A 19,862-nucleotide genomic window follows, 5' to 3' on the forward strand; every position below is an offset into this window, starting at 1 on the left:
CAGAACCAGCTCCATCTTTGAAGAAGAACGAGGAGTGCTGGTACTTGCCTTCATTCGGAGTATACCATCCCAGAAAACCTAATCAAATTAGGGTTGTATTTGACTCAAGCGCCAAACATCAAGGTGTGTCTCTTAATGACGTTCTTCTCACAGGTCCCAATCTGACAAATAACCTTGTCGGAGTCTTGATGAGGTTCAGAAAAGAGCCTGTTGCCATCACCGCTGATATTGAACAGATGTTCCACTGCTTCATAGTCAGAGAGGACCACAGGAACTTCCTCAGATTTCTGTGGTACAAGGACAATGACACCACCAAGGAGATGATGGAGTACCGCATGAGGGTACATGTATTTGGGAACAGCCCTTCACCTGCTGTAGCGACTTATGGCCTTCGCAGAACCGCCAAAGAGGGAGAGTCCCAGTATGGAAAGGATGCCAGAGACTTTGTAGAAAAAGACTTCTACGTAGATGATGGACTCAAATCATTACCTACTGAAGAAGAGGCAATTGATTTACTTAAAAGGACTCAAAACATGCTGTACCAAGCCAAACTACGGCTACACAAAATCGCTTCAAACAGTCTGGCTGTCATGAGAGCCTTCGAGTCAGATGATCATGCTCCTGGATTCAAGGACATAAACCTGGGTCAAGACGATCCACCAGTGCAAAGAAGCTTAGGCCTGAGGTGGGATCTGTCCGCCGACTCCTTTGGCTTTCAAGTAAGTTGTGCAGACAAACCCTTTACAAAACGTGGTGTCCTGTCAGTTGTGAACAGCCTATACGATCCACTGGGATTTGTAGTGCCCATCACCATACAAGGTAAATCCCTACTGAGACAGCTTTCTGAAACCATCAAGGATTGGGATGCCCCCCTTCCTTCTGATAAGGAGCAAAAGTGGGATGCCTGGAAGCAATCTTTGTATGCTTTGGATCAGATCCACATCCCAAAATGCTATGTCAAAGCCTCACTTACTGCCAGCAAGGGGAAAGAACTGAATATTGGCACCAAGCCCATCCAAGATCAGCTGGCAGAGAAGGGTTGCACCTGGATTTTCAATCCTCCTCATAGTTCCCACATGGGAGGCGCCTGGGAAAGGATGATCGGGATCTCACGCAGCATCTTGAACTCTATGCTTATGGATGTGAATTCTTCAAGACTCACACATGAGACTCTGGTTACTCTTCTCGCTGAGGTTTCCGCCATCATCAACTCAAGACCCCTTGTTCCAGTATCAATGGATCCTGAAGCACCAGCTATACTGACTCCAGCTACTCTTCTCACCCAGAAAACTGGGAATCAACTGACGCCAAGTAGAGAGTACACTCATGGAAACATCTACCAAAAACAGTGGAAACGTGTACAACACTTAGCGGATTACTTCTGGAACAGATGGCGAAAGGAGTATCTTGTGATTCTTCAAGGAAGAAGAAAATGGCAACACCAGAAACCAAACTTGAAGAAAGGAGACCTCGTATTGATGAAGGAACAACAAACCGAAAGGATGGACTGGCCTATGGGACTAGTTACAAAAGTTCTTCCCAGCAAGGATGGCAAGATCCGGAAGGTGGAGTTGAAGATCTCCAGGAAGGGTGAGACCAAAACGTTTGCAAGGCCTATCAACGAACTGATCCTGATATTGCCTGTTGAGGATGTTCCTGGCGGATGAACAGGACTGAACTTTCCTCAGTTATGAAACAGGATTATCTCACGGTTTATATTGCATATTAACATGTTTTGTTTCAGGTTCTGCACTATATTTCATAGAAATTAGTTTATAGTGAAATCCCCCTAAGGGAATTTCAGACGGGGAGTGTGCTGTTCTCCTCACTTATCTGTATGTTATTCAGATGTTTTATAACTGCATTGTTTACATTCATTCCTTGTTGTATTCATTACATGTATTCTTGTTGTGCTGCCATCTGCTGGCCAAGAGTTTAGACTCCCCTCCATTTTTGCATTTTTTGGTTTGTCCCTTAGTGGGTGTGTCTTATAGCCCAGTCTCCACGTCACTTCCTGTAGCAGGCATTCTTCATCCTGCTTCTGACTGGAGAAGTAGTGCTTGCTTGGGCTTATCAGAGTCATAATCTTCTGACCAGAAATTACAAGTGTCAGCAAGGTATCTTCTAGGAAAGCAGCAACAGCACAATATGATAACTATACTGCATCCGTGACTAAGCTGTATGTGAAGTTATTAAACTACGTTCTGCTCAACTTCCTACTCTACCTGACGCTTATTCTGGTTCCTGTCTGCCTCATATGCTGGAATACAAGGTAGGAAATCTCCAGTCAGGCCCACTAGTCAGATAAACCTTCACTCGCCGCATGTGGGGACAGAACATAAGCTCCATTCACTTCAATAGACATGAGTTACAAAACCTGCCCCCAAACTGGAGACAAGAGAGGGGCTGTCTCTTGAAGAAAGTGGCCATTTTTGTGTAGCTCCTTTCACTTTTAAGCCTGGACAACCCCTTGAAATGATCTAATTGATCTTCTACTACTCTAATAAAACTCACACTAGCAAGACTAGGGTCTTCTCCACAAGCATATGACACCTATCCTTAGGGTACTATTACACGGGCCCGAAAATAACTATAAATGAGCACCAATCTGCTAGATCCGCGCTCGTTTACTGGGCCTATTACAGGGCACGACAATAGTTTAACAAGGGCTGCATCGGCATTGTTACCGATGTCTTTGCAGCCCTTGCTTAAACTCTATACATTACCTATCCATGGTGCGGTCTTCTTCTCACCATGTCCTGCAGGCTGCAGCTCCAGGGCGGCCTGTCTCAGCTGACAGGCCGCTCAGCCAATCACTGGCCGCTCTGGAGCTGGAGCGTGCAGGACCCGGAGAGAAGCAGAGCGCAAGAAGAGCCCTGCAGCATGGACAGGTAATGTATAGAGTTTGGAAATTGTCAAAAATAATTGACAATTATAGGTCCAACCCTATATCAATGATCAGCCGACGATCGTTGTCATTGGCTGATCGTTGTGTTAATTACACGGAGCGATAATCGGCCGGATAGAGCCAATTCATCCAATTATCATTCCGTGTAATAGGGCCCTTAGACTGTTTTGGTGCAGAGTACACAGTACACATGGTTATTTAGAGTAGTGCTTCTCAATTTCAGTCCTCAAGGTTCACTAACAGATCATGTTTTGAAGATCTCCTTAAAGAGATTTATAGGTTTCTGCTGTCCTATCTCAGGGTAGCATAACCAAGTGACAGAGAAGCTGAGCAGAATGATGTATCACTTACATCGTTCTGTGCAGCTGATCCAGAGATCTTCCTGAATAACATGGACAATAAGTAGTCATCTCCATTATGTGCATGAGCTCAGTAGTCCTGGATATTCATGAGAAGCAGAAAACTCCGCCTACTAGCTGCTGATTGGCAGTTATCTATCCATGCTGTGTATAGACAGCCAACTGGAGGGTGGGGGAGAGGTGTGGCAAGAATCCTATTCTCCTGCATATTAGGAGAACGGCTGAACAGAGTGATGTAAGTAATATACACCGATCTGTTCAGCATTTCTGTCACTAGTTTATGCTGCCCTCATTTAAAGGTAACCTGTCACCCCCGTGCCGGGGTGACAGGCTCCCGACTCCCCTGGTACAGCCCCCTATACTCACCTGATCCCGCCGGGTCCCGCTTCTGGATCCGGTCAGGTCACGGAGATATCAGCCGCTGCAGCCCGGCGCACGCGCTGAGAGAGGAGTCCAATGCTCATAGAGAATGACAGGAGAGTCCAGCGCTCCGTCATTCTCTATGAGCGTTGGACTCATCTCTCAGCGCGCGCCGGGCTGCAGCGGCTGCTATCTCCGTGACCCGACCGGATCCAGAAGCGGGACCTGGCGGGATCAGGTGAGTATAGGGGGCTGTAGCGGGGGGTGACAGGTTCCCTTTAAGGCACCATAAACCTAGTGACAGATTCCCTTTCATATTTCACAGGTGATATAATTATACTTATACTATTCTAAAGCTATATACAGATATCTATAATACCATATCACACAACCACCCGAGATCAGATTGTTTGCTCTCTTCCTCTTTACATAGATATTTCCATACATATGTTTCCAGGAATTTCCTATCATAGCAAAGTACGACCCGGATATTCCCCATAGGAGTTTCCACCCATCACTGGTGACAGTCTGGTCTCTTCTCCCACCTATGGAAATAACCATTATATCTATCTGCACCTAATATTGGTGACTGTTGGATCGTCTCTGTTGTCATCCATTGAATGTCATCCTCCGCTCTTATGAGTTGTTTACACTTTTCCATTGATCCCCTCAGGAGGCACAGGCCGATGAATAATATATAGCTGGAACTTTATGTTCAGATCAGGAAGAAATAGAGAACAAGAGAGCTGATAAATACAAACATGTGTTCCTCTGTTACCGCTGCTGCGTGCAAGCGTGAAGAATCACATCGGCATCATCATTCATCTTTAAGGTTACAGAATCAAAAAGTTTGGATTTTCGTCCTTATAAAATCTCCATGGAGTTTCACATAAAAGACAAAAAGCATTTAAACATCCAGGCTCGGGTTTCCTTCTCTTCTAGGCCAAAAAAATGAGAGAAATCTGCAATTCCCAGTCCAGTAAAATATATTCTGCCAATGGTTTAGCACTAGGATTTGACATTAAAGGGGTACTGCGGCGAAAATCTTTTTCTTTCAGATCAACTGGTGTCAGAAAGTTATATAGATTTGTAATTTATTTCTATTTAGAAATCTCCAGTCTTCCAGTACTTATCAGCTGATGTAGGTCCTGCAGGAAGTGATGTATTCTTTCCAGTCTGACACAGTGCTCTCTGCTGCCACCTCTGTCCATGTCAGGAACTATCCAGAGCAGGAGCAAATCCCCATAGAAAACCTCTCCTGCTCTGGACAGTTCCTGCTATGGAAAGAGGTGGCAGCAGAGAGCTCTGTGTCAGACTGGGAAGAATACACCACTTCCTGCAGGACATACAGCCGCTGATAAGTACTGGGAGACTGAAGATTTTTACAAAAAAAGTAAATTACAAATCTAAATAACCTTCTGAAACCATTTGATTTGAAAGAAAAAGATTTTCGCCGGAGTACCCCTTTAATATGGGATCCATGGGAAAGCATCTCCCCACGTCACCGCCTGACAGCTACACTTTACTTTTTGGAAGCAATCCAGCAATTATAGTCGGTCCCCTATAAGCACTGACCATGTGACCTCTGGACAAAGCCAAATAGGAGACCAAATGACAAGACACTATCCCAGCCCATATTCTTTTTTTTTCTACTTATTGCCAGGGAGGTCTGACAAATGCGATTCCCAATGATTGGACATTAATGTATTCTTAAATGTTTTCTTAAAATGTTTTCTTAAATGGGGTTATCTGGAGCTGGACCATGTAGGCAGCAAGGGCAGGTGACTATAAATTATTTTTTTTTCTTAGAGTTTACCAAAAGTGTAAAAACTAGTCGCAGGAGATATTATATAAGTCTATTGTATAGAAGTCTATAGTATTATAAGTCTATTGGACTGTCCTCCTCCTGGGGACTAACTATTCATTCTGTATTTGTCTTTAGCTTTTCTGTCCTCTTCCTCAGTTCTGAGCTTGCTACTTTCTGCTAAAGACAAAGAAATTAGAATCTGAGCTGTTTAGTCATCTCTCCTCTTAACCCCCCCCCCCCCCCCTCCCTTTTGAGATGGCTTATGTAAACAAGTTTCTATCTGTAACTTTGTAATGCCAGGAGGGATAATCACAGTGAGTTAACCAGCAACTTCTCCTCAGAATAACCCTCCCAGCATTATGAAGAAGCTAAAAAGTTGCAGACACAGCCAGTTATGGACTTGTTTACATCAGATGTTATCATCTATTCAGTTCTGAGCTTCTGCCTTCTGCTGAAGACGCACAAATCTGTGTGAGCTTTTCTCTGTCTCCCCCTCCCTTCTGAGACAGCTGATGTAAACAAGTCTCTTGTTGGCGTTATCTGCAAGATTTTAGTTTCTTTCTAATGCTGTGAGGGTTAATCACAAGGAGTTCATTAGCAATTTAACCTCGGAATAACCCTCCCAGCATTACCAAGAATCTACAATGTTGCAGACAAAGCCAGTCAGGGACTTGTTTACATCAGCTGTCTCAGAAGGGAGAGGGAGGAGGGGGTGGAGTTGGAAAGAAAAGCTCACAGAGTTTTGTGTCTTCAGCAGAAAGCAGCAGCTCAGAACTGGGGGAAGGAGTCTGAATAGATAATAACAAGTATGGAAGGAATTGTTAAGTCTCCAGGAGGGCAGATGATTCAACATATATTTTACCTAACCGGATAACCCCTATAAAGGAATTAAGTATATTGGGATTAGTCTGTTTGCATACTCCATTTGGGTGTAAAACACCAGGTTGTACTACTATAAATACCTGATATGGCTGCCCTTACCAAACACTGGTCTGATTCCAAGTCTTCAGTATATAAATATAGGACTTTAGGACCAGTTTTGCTATATATTCTTGGGGTTCTCCCCCTAAATCACTGGTGTATCCTCTTCTCTGCTTCTTTGCTGGGTTTCTCATGTTTTGTTGTAATTGCCTCCTCCGTCATACAGCACATAGCTGACCTTCCATCTCTATTACTATATTATCTAATCACAACCAACTTCCTGCCAGGAAAGAGACTGAGCACAACACTCCTGCTGGCTTAGTTACTACTCTCATATATATAGCCTTGAAATGGGGCTGGAAAGGGAGACAATGCCTGAAGATGATCTTTCAGGACACTAACTATAACAGGCCGCTTATCCATATATCATATATAATATCATGATATATATATTATATATGTCATATGATTTCTGGAATATGCACCATATTTCTCAATACACGGCCATGTGCACGGACCATACATTCGGTGCACGGCAGCCCGGACCTGTCATACAAGGTTTCTTATCTGTTTAAGATTCCGAAAATTTCTTAAATGCCAGATTATTATTTTCAGAAAGTTCTCATTCCTTCCGCCATTCCACAAGATGATTGACGGGTTCTACATGCGTCACTTTTGACCTATAACCTCCGATAACCTGTGCGCTGTATAAAAAACAACATAAATCTGCCCAATGAAGACAGCGCTTTGCCACCATCAACATGGAAAACAGGTCCCATCGATGTTGTCTTGCTTTCTGATTATGCTTTGATTTTACAGTTTCCTGTTATCTTGCTTTCTAAGGTCTTTGTTCACACTACGGAATCATCTCCCTCCGGCTCTCTCTTTCAATGGGAGGCCTCACATGCCTCCGCTCAAAGCATTGAAATGTAAATTCTTTGAGCAGAGAGGCGTGGAGAGCGGAAATCTCCCATTGAAAGAGATAGCAGGCGGAATTCCCCCGTTTCTCTTTTCCTTCTTAGGTATCAGCACGGAGCATCCAATCAGAATTCCCGCCCGCGGACTCCGCGCTTCCGTAGTGTGAATGGGCCCTAAGAAGGAAAAGAGAAACTGGAGCAGAGGAAGTAATGGACAATATAATGACCAAAATAATTCCCCTGACCCAAAAGGCGGCAAACAATGGTCCTTATCTCATGGATGATGGACATAGCTAGTTACTGTCAGGTGTGACATAGTACATAATACCTTCTGTTGGTGTCACCCCTACCCCACAACCTTCGTACATTGTCAAGTAAAGTAAATATAACTATAAAGTGCTTAAAGGGGTATTCCACTTAAACATAACTTTTGATATGTTGCTGCCCATGGTGTGACTAATAATTCCTTCCATACTTGTTATTATCTATTCAGTCTCCTTCCCCCAGTTCTCAGCTGCTGCTTTCTGCTGAAGACACAAAAATCTGTGTGTGAGCTTTTCTCTGTCTCCCCCTCCTTCCCCTCCCTTTTGAGATGGCTGATGTAAACAAGTCCCTGGCTGGCTTTATCTGCAACACTGTAGCTTTTTTGTAATGCTGGGAGGGTTATTCTGAGGTTAAGTTGCTGATGAACTCACTGTGATTATCCCTCCCAGCACTACAAAGAAGCTACAAGGCTGCAGATAAAGCCAGCCAGGAACTTGTTTACATCAGCCATCTCAGAAGGGAGGGCAGAGGAGGGGGAGACAGAGAAAAGCTCACACACAGATTTTTGTGTCTTCAGCAGAAAGCAGCAGCTGAGAACTTGTGGAAGGAGACTGAATAGATAATAACAAGTACGGAAGGAATTGTTAGTCTCACCATGGGTGGCAACATACAAAAGTTATGTTTGAGTAGAATACCCCTTTAATATTCCCAGTGATACTACATACATTTGATAGGCCAAACCTATCCAAAATAATGGCTGAAATAAACACAGCCAAATGTACCTTATTAAGATGGGTCTCTAGTTTATAATCAGCTTTTGATCTTTACATTTTATACTTACTTTCCAGATCATTGATGATTTGGTTGTTATGCAGTTTGACAGCTCGATGTTGTTCCACTTGGTCCTCCAGATCAAAGATGGTGTCCTTCATGTCCTTTATCTCGGACTCTCTCTCGGTGCTCTTCTCCAGTAGCTTCATGTTTGCAGACTTTAGCTGGTCTTCCCTCTGGTCACTGAGCTCCTTCAGGTCATGACATTCGGTTTCTACCTGTGGAAATAGTTATAAGCATTAAATATAACCAGCTGTTTTATAATCACAACTTTTTGGATTCCTATCTGGGTCAGAAGCCTCCAGCATGCAGCACTGATATATTTTACATCCTAATTAGAGATGAGCGCAACTGGCGCATGCTCGAGTCCGATCGTTCACCATTTGAGTATCGGTGGCTGAAGAAGTTGGATGCAGCCCTAGGGGCATCCAGCAAGTGGATGGCTGGGTCTGTGAATGGCATTTAACCAGGAGGAGATGCATCAGGATTCACTATATCAAGGGGGTCAAACTCCAGCCAGAAGGTGCCGGAGATTTGTAATTTACTTCTATTAAAAAATCTCAAGTCTCCCAGTACTTATCAGCTGCTGTATGTCCTGCAAAAAGTGGTATTATTTCCAGTCTGGAGAGCAGAGAGGTTTTTTGTGGGGATTTGCTACTGCTCTGGACAGTTCCTGAAATGGACAGAGGTGGCAGCAGAGAGCACTGTGTCAGACTGGAAAGAATCCAGCAACCTAATGCAGCTATTGGACATGATTGGCATCTACCCCCTACACAGTCTTACAGGAAGTGGGTGCCAGTGAGAAGGCGGCTTCAGTCGAGTTCTACTCCCCGACGTCAGACGCTGCTACATTGCATTATTCTACTTAAAGAGGTGACTAATACATTGATTATTTTAGCGTATTTCTGAGTTACAGTTTGTAATACAGTTAAACGCTGAATTTACAATTCTGCAGGCTCCAGAGCTGAAATTTTCCAGCATACCTGGCTGATTGTGGAAGCACAGAACTTGTTGCACCACTCTGCATAGGTAAAAACTAATAACACCTGAGTTGAACTGCCAATGACGTCTAATATTACAGGGCTACTACGGCAAAACCTTTTTTTTTTTTTTCAAAACTACTGGTGTCAGAAAGTTATATAGATTTATTATTTACTTCTTTTAAAAAATCTTAATCCTTCCAGTACTTATCAGCTGCTGTATGTCTTGCAGGGAGTGGTGTATTTTCTCCAGTCTGACACAGTGCCCTCTGTTGCCACCTCTGTCCATGTCAGGAACTGTCCAGAGCAGGATAGGTTTTCTATGGGGATTTGCTGCTGCTCTGGACAGTTTCTGACATGGACAGAGGTGGCACCAGAGAGCACTGTGTCAGACTGGAAAGAATTTACCACTTCCTGCAGGACATACAGCAGCTGATAAGTACTGGAAGACTGGAAAACACAAATTTATATACAGCTTTAACACTAGTTGATTTAAAAGAAAAAAAAATCACTGGAGTACCCCTTTAAACTCATTGATTGTGCAAGATAACTTATGTTATTAGCTATGAAGCCAATGAGCATTTCTATAGGGAAAACTATAAAAAGTTGTCCAAATATGGACATACCCTTTAAGTACTACACGCCCATGATGTGTCTCACTGATCAGCAGTGATGTCATAGCCTGCCCTGCAGCCACATTGCTCCTCGTCTTGTTGGGTTTATCTGTTCAGATCATGGAAAACTAATGTAGTCCGGACCCGGCTGATCGTGGAATCATTCCAGGTTTCATAAGTCACTAAGGTTGGGTGAACAGAGGATGAACACTGCGTGTGTGAGGATTAACAATACCACAGGGTACAGACATTTACCACATCAACAAAGGCGTCTCCATTAACACATATGGAAGCTGCTCAAATATTCAGAGCCCTGGGGTTATTCTATTACATCATATACCGTGATGTATTCATCACAATACGATCACCAGGAAACAAGTGCCAGACTGTACACATGGTTCTAACATAGAGGAAATACTTGACACAACTGATAGCAAACATCAGGCTCATCACTGACTCATCCTCAGCTTTAGAAGATTTATTTACTAGGAGGGGTTTTATATTTAAAAGTGTAAATGTCATATAAAATATTTTTGCAGAAATCAATAGTACAAGTGCTTTAAGGAAACTCTGTAATAGGTTTTATTGGGCAAAAAAGTCTCTTTCTGTACTCAAAAAGCTGTTTTCCAGTCTCCTCCTGTCCCTTACTTCTTATCGGTTTATTATCAGGCAAAGCAGTCTTACATTACAGAGAAGCAAAGTGAAGATGGGTTTGCCGAGTCCATTATAACCTATGGCCGAGGGGGATGAGTGAGCAGGAAGAGGAGACAAACAGCTGTACAGTTTGGAGACTGTCTGGGCACCTTAAATGCTGGATTTACAGGTCAGAAAGGTCAGTGCTTATCTGGGATCTCCAAAGCAGGAGAGGACAGAGTTCCTGACATGGACAGAGGTTTGCATGCCAGCTGATCACTGTCTTCTATTACACAAAGCAGTTATCGGCCGTAATGGCTGATAATCGCTTTGTGCAATAGTGCCTTTAGACAGAGATAGCAGGGAGCTGGAGAATTAAACAATCAACCAAGCGCATCTATTGGCTCTCTCTATCAATCATGGGGGTCTGAACACTAAAACACGTCAAACTTTTTTTTTTAGTGACCGGGCCACTTTAAAGGCTACGGCCATCTTTGCCCCCCACTTCCTTAATTTCACCATTGTATCTGCAGTAATATATAAAGCAGCTTGGCATGTGGTCTTCGTTAAAAAATGTTGTTTTTCTTTTCCACTGCTCCTATGCGGACTTACGTGTCGCTATGGTTACAGACTACAGACAAACATTAAAAGGACCATTAAAAAGAGTAACATATGTACCCCATTAGACGACTATCGGCACATTATTAAAATAAAATGAACTCTCGGTGTACACGAATCTCCTCGGGACCCCAGATCACACCCCTGCTGTTGCTTAATGAATCCCTTTAAACATTGCTGGTTTTATCCTCGAAATGCATGGCTTTCATGTGCACAATGTTCTAAAAGAATCATCTAATAAAATCAACATGCATAAAATAACAAAAAAACAAACAAAAAAAAACACTTAAAAGAGCAACAAACTCGGCGTAAAGTCCAATTTGACAGCTAACAAAAGTTTTAATGTTAAGAGTCATTTGGATTTTTTTTATTCCCCCCCCCCCCCCCCCCCCCCCAATTTCAAAGAAGAAAAAAAAAAAAAACAGCAGGATTCCATTAAATCTCAATATTGAATAATTTTTCCAGTTTCCCACAAGACTTTGCAACATCAGGCAAATAATTCTACTGTATTCCCTTCACCTCATAAACTTCCCGGCACATCTGGAATCCCCTGACCTTTTCACATCGGGGGGTGCCGTTTGGCATTGATATTCAAATCAACGAAATCCAGCTGCCCACCACTTCCTTCTCCTCTTTCTCTTCTCCATCCTTAACTCCCAGTGACCCCATCCTCCAGGACAGCAATGCCTCACACATCGATTTCTTACAGGAACCAGAAGAACCTTATCCTAAACACCTGGTCCATTCAATGAAATAAACCCAAATCCAGCAATGCCGCGGCTTATACTCCACACAATACATTTTATGGCTACAACTTATATGCATCCAGATGAGGGTCATTGATCTTTGGTAATACAGCTGTACATACAGCTCCATTCACATCAGCACTAATGATACAGGATGGTATTAAAGGGGTATACCGCTCAAACATACCTTTTGATATGTTGCTGCCCATGATGAGACTAACAATTACTTCTATACTTATTTTCTATTCAGTCTCCTTCCCCCAGTTCTCAGCTGCTGCTTTCTGCTGAAGACACAAAAATCTGTGAGTGAGCTTTTCTCTGTCTCCCCCTCCCTTCTGAGACAGCTGATGTAAACAATCCCCTGCCTGGCTTTATCTGCAACATTGTAGCTTCTTTTTAATTCTAGGAGAGATAACCACAGTGAGTTCATTAGTAACTTGACCTCAGAATAACCATCCCAACATTACAAAGAAGCTACAATGTTGCAGATACAGCCAGCCAGGGACTTGTTTTACATCAGCTGTCTCGCAAGGAAGGGGGGGGGGGAGAAAGGCTCACACACAGGTTTTTGTGTTTATCAGCAGCTGAGAACTGGGGGAAGGAGACTGAATAGATAATAACAAATATGGAAGGAATTGTTAGTCTCACCAAGGGCAGCAACATATCAAAAGTTATGTTTGAGAAGAATACCCCTTTAATACCTTGGGCACAATGCAGTTTATGACGTCACAAGGAAAATGCCTGACCCGGCTGATGGACTGGCTGCTCAGCCAATCAGCCGTGACGCGTCAGCGCCGGAGATCCTGGAGTCTAGCAGGGGTCCGGAGGCCGGTCCTGCCACTCACTGCAGGCACGGGGGGAGGTAAGTTCATAATTGTTATCAAATTCCCCTCTGCTGCTAACAGATTTAAAAGTGGCCAGACTTCTTCTTTAAGTATAATCAGACCATGTCCTTGAAGAGCAGGACTGTCTTTAGACACTTGCCTTAAGAAAACTACAACAGTCATTTTGTAAGAGACAGTTAACCCTATGCACACCAGCTATTCAACTGAGTAAAAGTACTCATTTATGTACAACGCTTTGCCCAATACACATTACTGCTCGGCTGAGTGTATGAAATGATCCCAGTGAAATTGGTAAGCAGAGAGATGTTTCTGTAACTTCCAATAACTACAAGACAGGATAGCACAGTGAACAGGGCAATGGAGGTGTCGGTCACATATCAGTTCTTTATTCAGTATCAGTTATTTATTATTATTATTTTTATTTATTATTATTATTTATTCAGTATCAGTTATTTATTATTATTATTTTTATTATTATTATTTATTTATAAAGCGCACTTAATTCCAGAGCGCTATACAGGCGACAGGGGTAACAAACAAGAACATTACAAGATCAAAACACATTACATGAAGGCAGATGGCAGACTGATACATGGGGAAGAGGACCCTGCCTGCGAGGGCTTACAATCTATAAGATTTATGGCATCTTGTGGATATAAAATATTGGGGCCTATTCACATTGCGAAAAACAGGCGGAAATTTCGAGCAGAATCCCCGCTGTGGTCTCTGCTCGCAATTCCGCCTGCCTCACTGCCTCTGTGTTAAGTATAGGGCGCCTCCACATCAATTTTTTTCCACAGTGTGAACGGGTCCTTAGGCTATGTTCACACACCATAAAGAATTTGGGAAACTACAGCCGTAGTGGTCATTGAAAACAACGCCTATAGGTTTCCAAATCCATCTATCCATCTGTGTTCTATTGATTTCAATAGGACAACGGCCGTTGTTGTATACACAGTGCACTTGAACATGTTTATTTTTCACAGCTGCAGTTTGCGAACAACGGCCATAGATAATAGATGGTACACACACTGAGTGGCCATCCTGCTGGCCATAGTGGGAATGAAAGTCAATGGTTAATTGATTTTCATACACACCCTAACGGCCAGCACATCCTATGGGTGGAAAATAATGTTCCTATGGCTGATAATGCAATACCTGCCGGAGGAACACGTAATACAGTGGCCATTGTATAACGTTGTGTGAACAGAGCCTTACAATGGATTGGAACAACATGTTAGTATATGGTCTAGCTAAACCAAAATACCTATTTTTACCGTTTCAAGACCAGGTGTTTATAGCTTTTAAATATTAACGAAAAACTGATTTTGTATGATTATATTGTTCAAGCAATACCTTTTTATAGGTGTCGTACTCTATCAGTCACCAAGTAAATGAATAGGACTCTCAGTTCTGTCACTTGGTAGATTACAGAAAGTAGATATAACCATAAAGCAAAGGTTTATTATATAACAGGAAATTACTACAGCTCATCCCCATTTATTAGCAGAATGTCCTCCTCCCTTATAGGCAGCCGATAAGATAACAGAACAGGGCACAGGTGGGGAAATCGGATTCCCTGCCATTGCCCTGACAGCAGAAGACCTCATGTGGACTGGCAGTAGCTATAGCCGACAGCCAATTGGGTGAGTATCCAAAATCCAAAAGGAATAAAAAAAAAAAACCCTCATATACCTTCATAAGAAAACAAAGTATAGAAGTATAGTAAAGGTCACGTGCAGAAGCGGGAACTGGCCATGTGCAAGAACCCAAATGCTGATCAATATTCAAAGGACGAGCTGTCATTGAACAGACTGTCGGCCGACAGGCTTCAGGGAAGCTGCAAGTGATTGAAATTCCCCATAGCGGCTATGCTTAATCAGGGTAAACACTCCCGCGCTAGACCAGAACGGCTTCATCCGCTCCGTTTCTGAATGATTGGTAACCTCTGCCAGGGCTCTGAAGGTAAAGGATAGTTTTACCAACAAAAAACGTGCAAAGATTAACAAGCCTTCCAAAATAACATTGCATTGCAGCCTTCTGCCGGCATGGTTTAGGGACACCATTAATGTATAATAGCTAAACCTCGGAATAAAAAAAAAAAAAAAGCTACTAAATCTAGGTATACTGTATATGTAGACTGTTTAATATCCAATATTTTTTTTTTATTGTTGCACTTGGACTTCTTTTAGTGGATACATTACTTGGTCTTGGTTTGAATTACTATAGCATGTGCTACCCTGTTTCCCTGAAAATAAGACCTAGTAGAGGTTTCGCTTAATTGCTAAATATAAGGCCTTCCCCGAAAGTAAGACCTAGCAAAGTTTTTGTTTGGAAGTATGACCACCAGGGCTTGCAGTTGGGATTCTTCTTCACCTGCCACCAAGCCCAATGTTCCGTTCTGCAGCCGTCACTTTTAAATGTGCAGGCAAGGCATCAAGAGGCTCATCGCCTGACACCATTCCCATTGTCCCTTACTGCCAGATGTAAAGCTGCACACAGTCTGCCGTTATCCCGCCGCCTGCCACCATACCGTATGCTGTCCCTGCTGTGCTTTACAAGTGTGGTGTGGTGAGCTCCCTCTAGTGGCCGGAAGCCACCATACCAAACTCTCTATCCCTGCTGTGCATGTGACATGTGAATTCTTTTTCATGGAAAAACAAGACCCAGTGCATCTTTAGGGGCAAAAATTAACTGTATTTTTGAGGAAACAGTAGTAGACACACTGATAATTTATCTTTACTGTACACTTGGACTTTATTTTACCTACTTTACATCACATGGTGTTAGTAGGTGACTATATCATATTGTATATGTTTATACCCCCGGCCCCAATAGTAAAAACAGCTAACAGCCCTGGGGTTTTCTTTTACCTTCCTATAAGCCAAACAGCTAAATCTGATGGAGGACGATCACGGTATTCATCTTGGTATTTGGACATTTCACTTATTTCGACCCATGTGATGGAAACATTACCACCACATGTGTATAACACATGACAAGCAAACTCATCTGCTCCCACTGAGAGTAAAGTCTAATACATGGGATTTCCTACACTGTGAAAATATAAATGGACTGGCTGGCCGATGATCAAAATACAAGGAGGAAGAGATTGAAGTCCCTTATACCCCATTAAAATGTTGTCTGAAAATTACAGAACCAGCTGTGACATCTGCACATTGTGTAAGAGCTGCTTAGACTATGATCCATGGGAAGCAATAGATCACATTGAAATCTGCAACCCATAGTTTTTTTGCATGGCCTGGCCATAGCTTACCACTAGACTTAAAACATTACATTATTTGTATTAACTTTTGACATGTTGTTCTGACATAAGAGTTTACAACAAGGTCAGGAGAATGGCGGAGGAGGGTAATGGATGCACACTGGAGTGTCAGATATCCTGGGAACCGACCAAGTAACAAAGCAAGGAGGAGTCCGACAGCATCCAAGTTCAGTCTAAGATCTTCTGTTTATTGCAAATCCATGAGCAGACAAGTGACATTTCGACCTCATAAGGTCTTGATAAAACCTGAGATCTTCATTTTATTTCAAATCCATGAGCGGACAAGTGACGTTTCGACCTCAGAGGGTCTTGATAAAGATCCTCCGAGGTCGAAACGTCACTTGTCTGCTCATGGGTTTGCAAAACAGGATTCCGTGGAGCCTCAGTTGCGAGTCTCAAAACACCGGATAGCCAGATATCACTAGCCTGTTGCCACGGGGTGCCTCCATGATAGGGAGAGCACCACACCACCCTGATAGATAGCCCCTTAAGTCCCACTCGGTTGCGAGTATTGGAACATAAATAGGGAAACACCAGGGTGGCCCCTTTTTGTCAATGTCTAACTCAAGGTGCGAGTATTGCGATCATGACAAGGGCTTGCCAAGGCAGGCTTCCATCCACAGACAGCCGTTTCGGGGTATTTGCCCCTCGTCAGTGTGGAGTAGGATTCTGGCTAGTTGGGGCAATAGCAAATCGACCAACAAAACACAGTTATCACTGAACTCAAGGAGAACAGTGAAAAAAATTCCAATGAAGTACTCAATCAAGAGTCTCCACTGATGCCCCCAAAAATTTAAATATGCAAAACAGGAGTCCGTGGAGCCTCAGTTGCGATTGAGTACTTCATTGGAATTTTTTTCACTGTTCTCCCTGAGTTCAGTGATAACTGTGTTTTGTTGGTTGATCTGCTCATGGATTTGCAATAAACTGAAGATCTCAGACTGAACTTGGATGCTGTTGAACTCCTTCTTGCAGCTCGGACAAAAATTTAGATTGCAATCGGTCTCAACGTGTGGGTGCCTGCAGTGGTTGTTTTAGATCCCAGCAGAGGGAAGCTTTGAAAACATCTCATAGTCAAGGGACTCTTCCAACAAACAGGGATTGGACCACAAGGCAAACAGGAAATCTTTTTCTTTCTTTTGGCAATGAATCACTGTAATACAAAGTTGGACAAAATAATACAACAATCTAACCTTAGCCAGAAGACACTGGAGTTGTTTCACTTCGCCGTTGGCCTTCAGGAGCTCTTGACTAAGTTCTGAGCATGTTAGCTCTAGATGTTCTTTGTCCAGATGGGCAGATATCAGAGAAGGTGAGTTCTCTTGGTTGTTCGTAGCTACTGCCGTAATCTCGGGGATTTTTTGCCTCTCTCCAGCCAGTTCAGCCTTTAAACTGTTAATTTCCGTTTTGAGACCCTCAACAATGACTTTTTGCTCTTCCACATCCTTTGAAGCAATGCTTTTCTCTTTTCGTTCGCAGTCCAATAGATTTTGTAATTTGCCGATTTCTTCTTTCAGCCTTTTGATCATTACCTGGGCCTCTTGGTGCTCCTTCTCGAGAGTTCTCAGGCTACTTGTTAATTGCTGCTGGATGTTGAGTAGCTTTTCTCTTTCAAACTGAGACTGTTCAACAAGTTCTGTATATTTTTTCTCCATTTCAACTAACTTGCCCTGGACTTGTGCTTCCTCCGTCTTCGACCTTTCTTGTAATAGAGCCATTAATTTCTCATTTTCCTGACTGAGCTGTTCTGCTCTCTGTCTTTGTTGCTGTAGGGAACTCTCCAGAAAAGACTTCTCTTCCACCAGTTTCTCACTTTCCATTGTAAGTTCTTGGACCATTAGATTCTGATCAGATAGTTCTTGTAGTGTAGCCTGAAGTTCCTCTGCAGTACTATGCTGATTTTCTTCCATTTTATGTATCCTTTCAGTCAATGAGGCTACAGAAAGGTCACTTACGTTATTTGGAGAACTCCCACTAGTTGAGCATTTCGAGCCTTGGCATGGGATGCTTCCTGAGGAACCTGGTCTAGAAGGGACATCAGATATATGCTCAAAATCTGAATCCGGCGATAGAGAGGCTTTTGTGACGTCGCTACTTGAAGAACCTGATATGTGCAACCCACTTTCTCCTCCAGCCAAGTTACAGTTCTCAGACCCACCAACCAATGGACCCTTGGCCTTACCCCCAACGCTTGTACCTTGTGTGGAAGGTGAAACAAGGCTACTATCTGTCCCATTGCTGGTAATAGTATCAGAGAGCGGTGACTGTTCTAAAGAACTTAATTTCTCTTTTAGGTCCTTGTTTTCTTGCCTAAGCAAATTGAGCTCTTGTTGGAAAGCTATGTTCTTGTCCTGCAGAGTTTTCATCAGCAATTCAGGGTCACTACCCTGCATAAGATGCACTTCCACTGAGGTATCCAATAGGTTGAGGATCTCGGGGACAGAATTGTCTTTGTCTTTGCATTTCTGCAGCTCACTTTGGAGTTTGGTGATTTCAAAATCTTTCGTTTTTGCTTCAGCCAAGAGTTCCTTAACCTGTAGTTCCAGTGAAGATTTGTTGATGAATTCATTTTCTGGTTTAGGTCTTGTGGGGGCACGGATACTCTTAGGTGTAGCAGCGCTGGGAGATGTGGGGCTTGGTAGTGTTTTTTTAGTTGTAGGGGCTGGAACACGCAACGCCGCTCTGTCTTTAGTTATTTGGGTAGGTAGTTCTCGAGGAGTCGGAATACCAGTCCTCCTTATCCCAGACAACCCTAAAAGAAACATTTTAATATATTAATACATATGTTGGAGTTAAATGGGTCATTTTCACAAGAACAAGTTTATTGACCAACATCCTACACTCTTCCTGTCCCACTATTTATCCATAGACCCATTGTTAAAGTGACTCTGTACCCACAATCTGCCCCCCCCCCCCCCCTTGTACCTTCAGATAGCTGCTTTTAATCCAAGATCTGTCCTGCGGTCCGTTCGGCAGATGATGCAGTTATTGTTTTAAAAACGACTTTTAATCCGGCAGCGCTGTGTCTAACGGCCGGGGCTTACATTTGTATATGCATTAGGCTGGCACACCCTCTCTGGCCTTCCTCCCCACCCTCCTCATAATTAGGAATGCTCCAGGTAGATTGCCTCCTATTCCCCACCTGTGTGTATAATGAACATGGGCTGGATCGTTAATACACCTGTGCAATGCTCAAACAGCAGTAAATGTTCCTGGATCACTCCTAATGATGAGGAGGGCAGGGAGGAGAGAAGGACAGAGAGGTGGTGCCAGCCTAATGCATATACTAATGTAAGCCCCGGCCGTTAGACACAGCGCTGCAGGATTAAAAGTTGTTTTTAGGACAATAACTGCATCACCTGCGGAACGGACCCCAGGACAGGTCTTGGATTAAAAGCAGCTGACTGTACAAGTGTTTTTTTTTTGGGGGGGGGGGGGGGTCAGATTGTGGGTACAGAGTCGCTTTAAGGTAGTTCACTACATAGAAGCAGCCCTAAAACAGGTATTTACTCATGTAAGCCATATTCAACTTTGAATACTGGTTAGAGCAACGTTAACTCAAAAATGGAGGAGAAACACACAATAGAGAGAAAAATACAACATGAACTTCCAAAGCATTGCTGAAACATTAATAGTAAGTGACAGGATATGTCTGCAATAATGTAAATTGCTATCGCTATAGTTATGACCCAGGACTATTGTGGCTCACAATCACATTTTGCAATAAAACATTAGCACAATTATTAGCACAATTAGCACATTAGCACAATTAT

General features: G+C 43.0%; 1 protein-coding gene across 1 annotated transcript in view; it reads right to left on the bottom strand.

Annotated features, from left to right (window-relative positions):
* SPECC1 (sperm antigen with calponin homology and coiled-coil domains 1) overlaps window positions 1-19,862 on the bottom strand; it is a 242,055-nt gene that overhangs the window by 101,846 nt on the left and 120,347 nt on the right. The window contains exons 4-5 of the mRNA XM_069946097.1: window positions 17,283-18,841; window positions 8,378-8,585 (exon numbers count right to left, since the gene is read on the bottom strand). Of these exons, the coding sequence (XP_069802198.1) occupies window positions 8,378-8,585; window positions 17,283-18,841 (1,767 nt within the window). The remainder of the gene's footprint in view (window positions 1-8,377; window positions 8,586-17,282; window positions 18,842-19,862) is intronic.

The sequence above is a fragment of the Dendropsophus ebraccatus genome, chromosome 11, assembly GCF_027789765.1.
Source record: "Dendropsophus ebraccatus isolate aDenEbr1 chromosome 11, aDenEbr1.pat, whole genome shotgun sequence".
Lineage (NCBI taxonomy): Eukaryota > Metazoa > Chordata > Amphibia > Anura > Hylidae > Dendropsophus > Dendropsophus ebraccatus.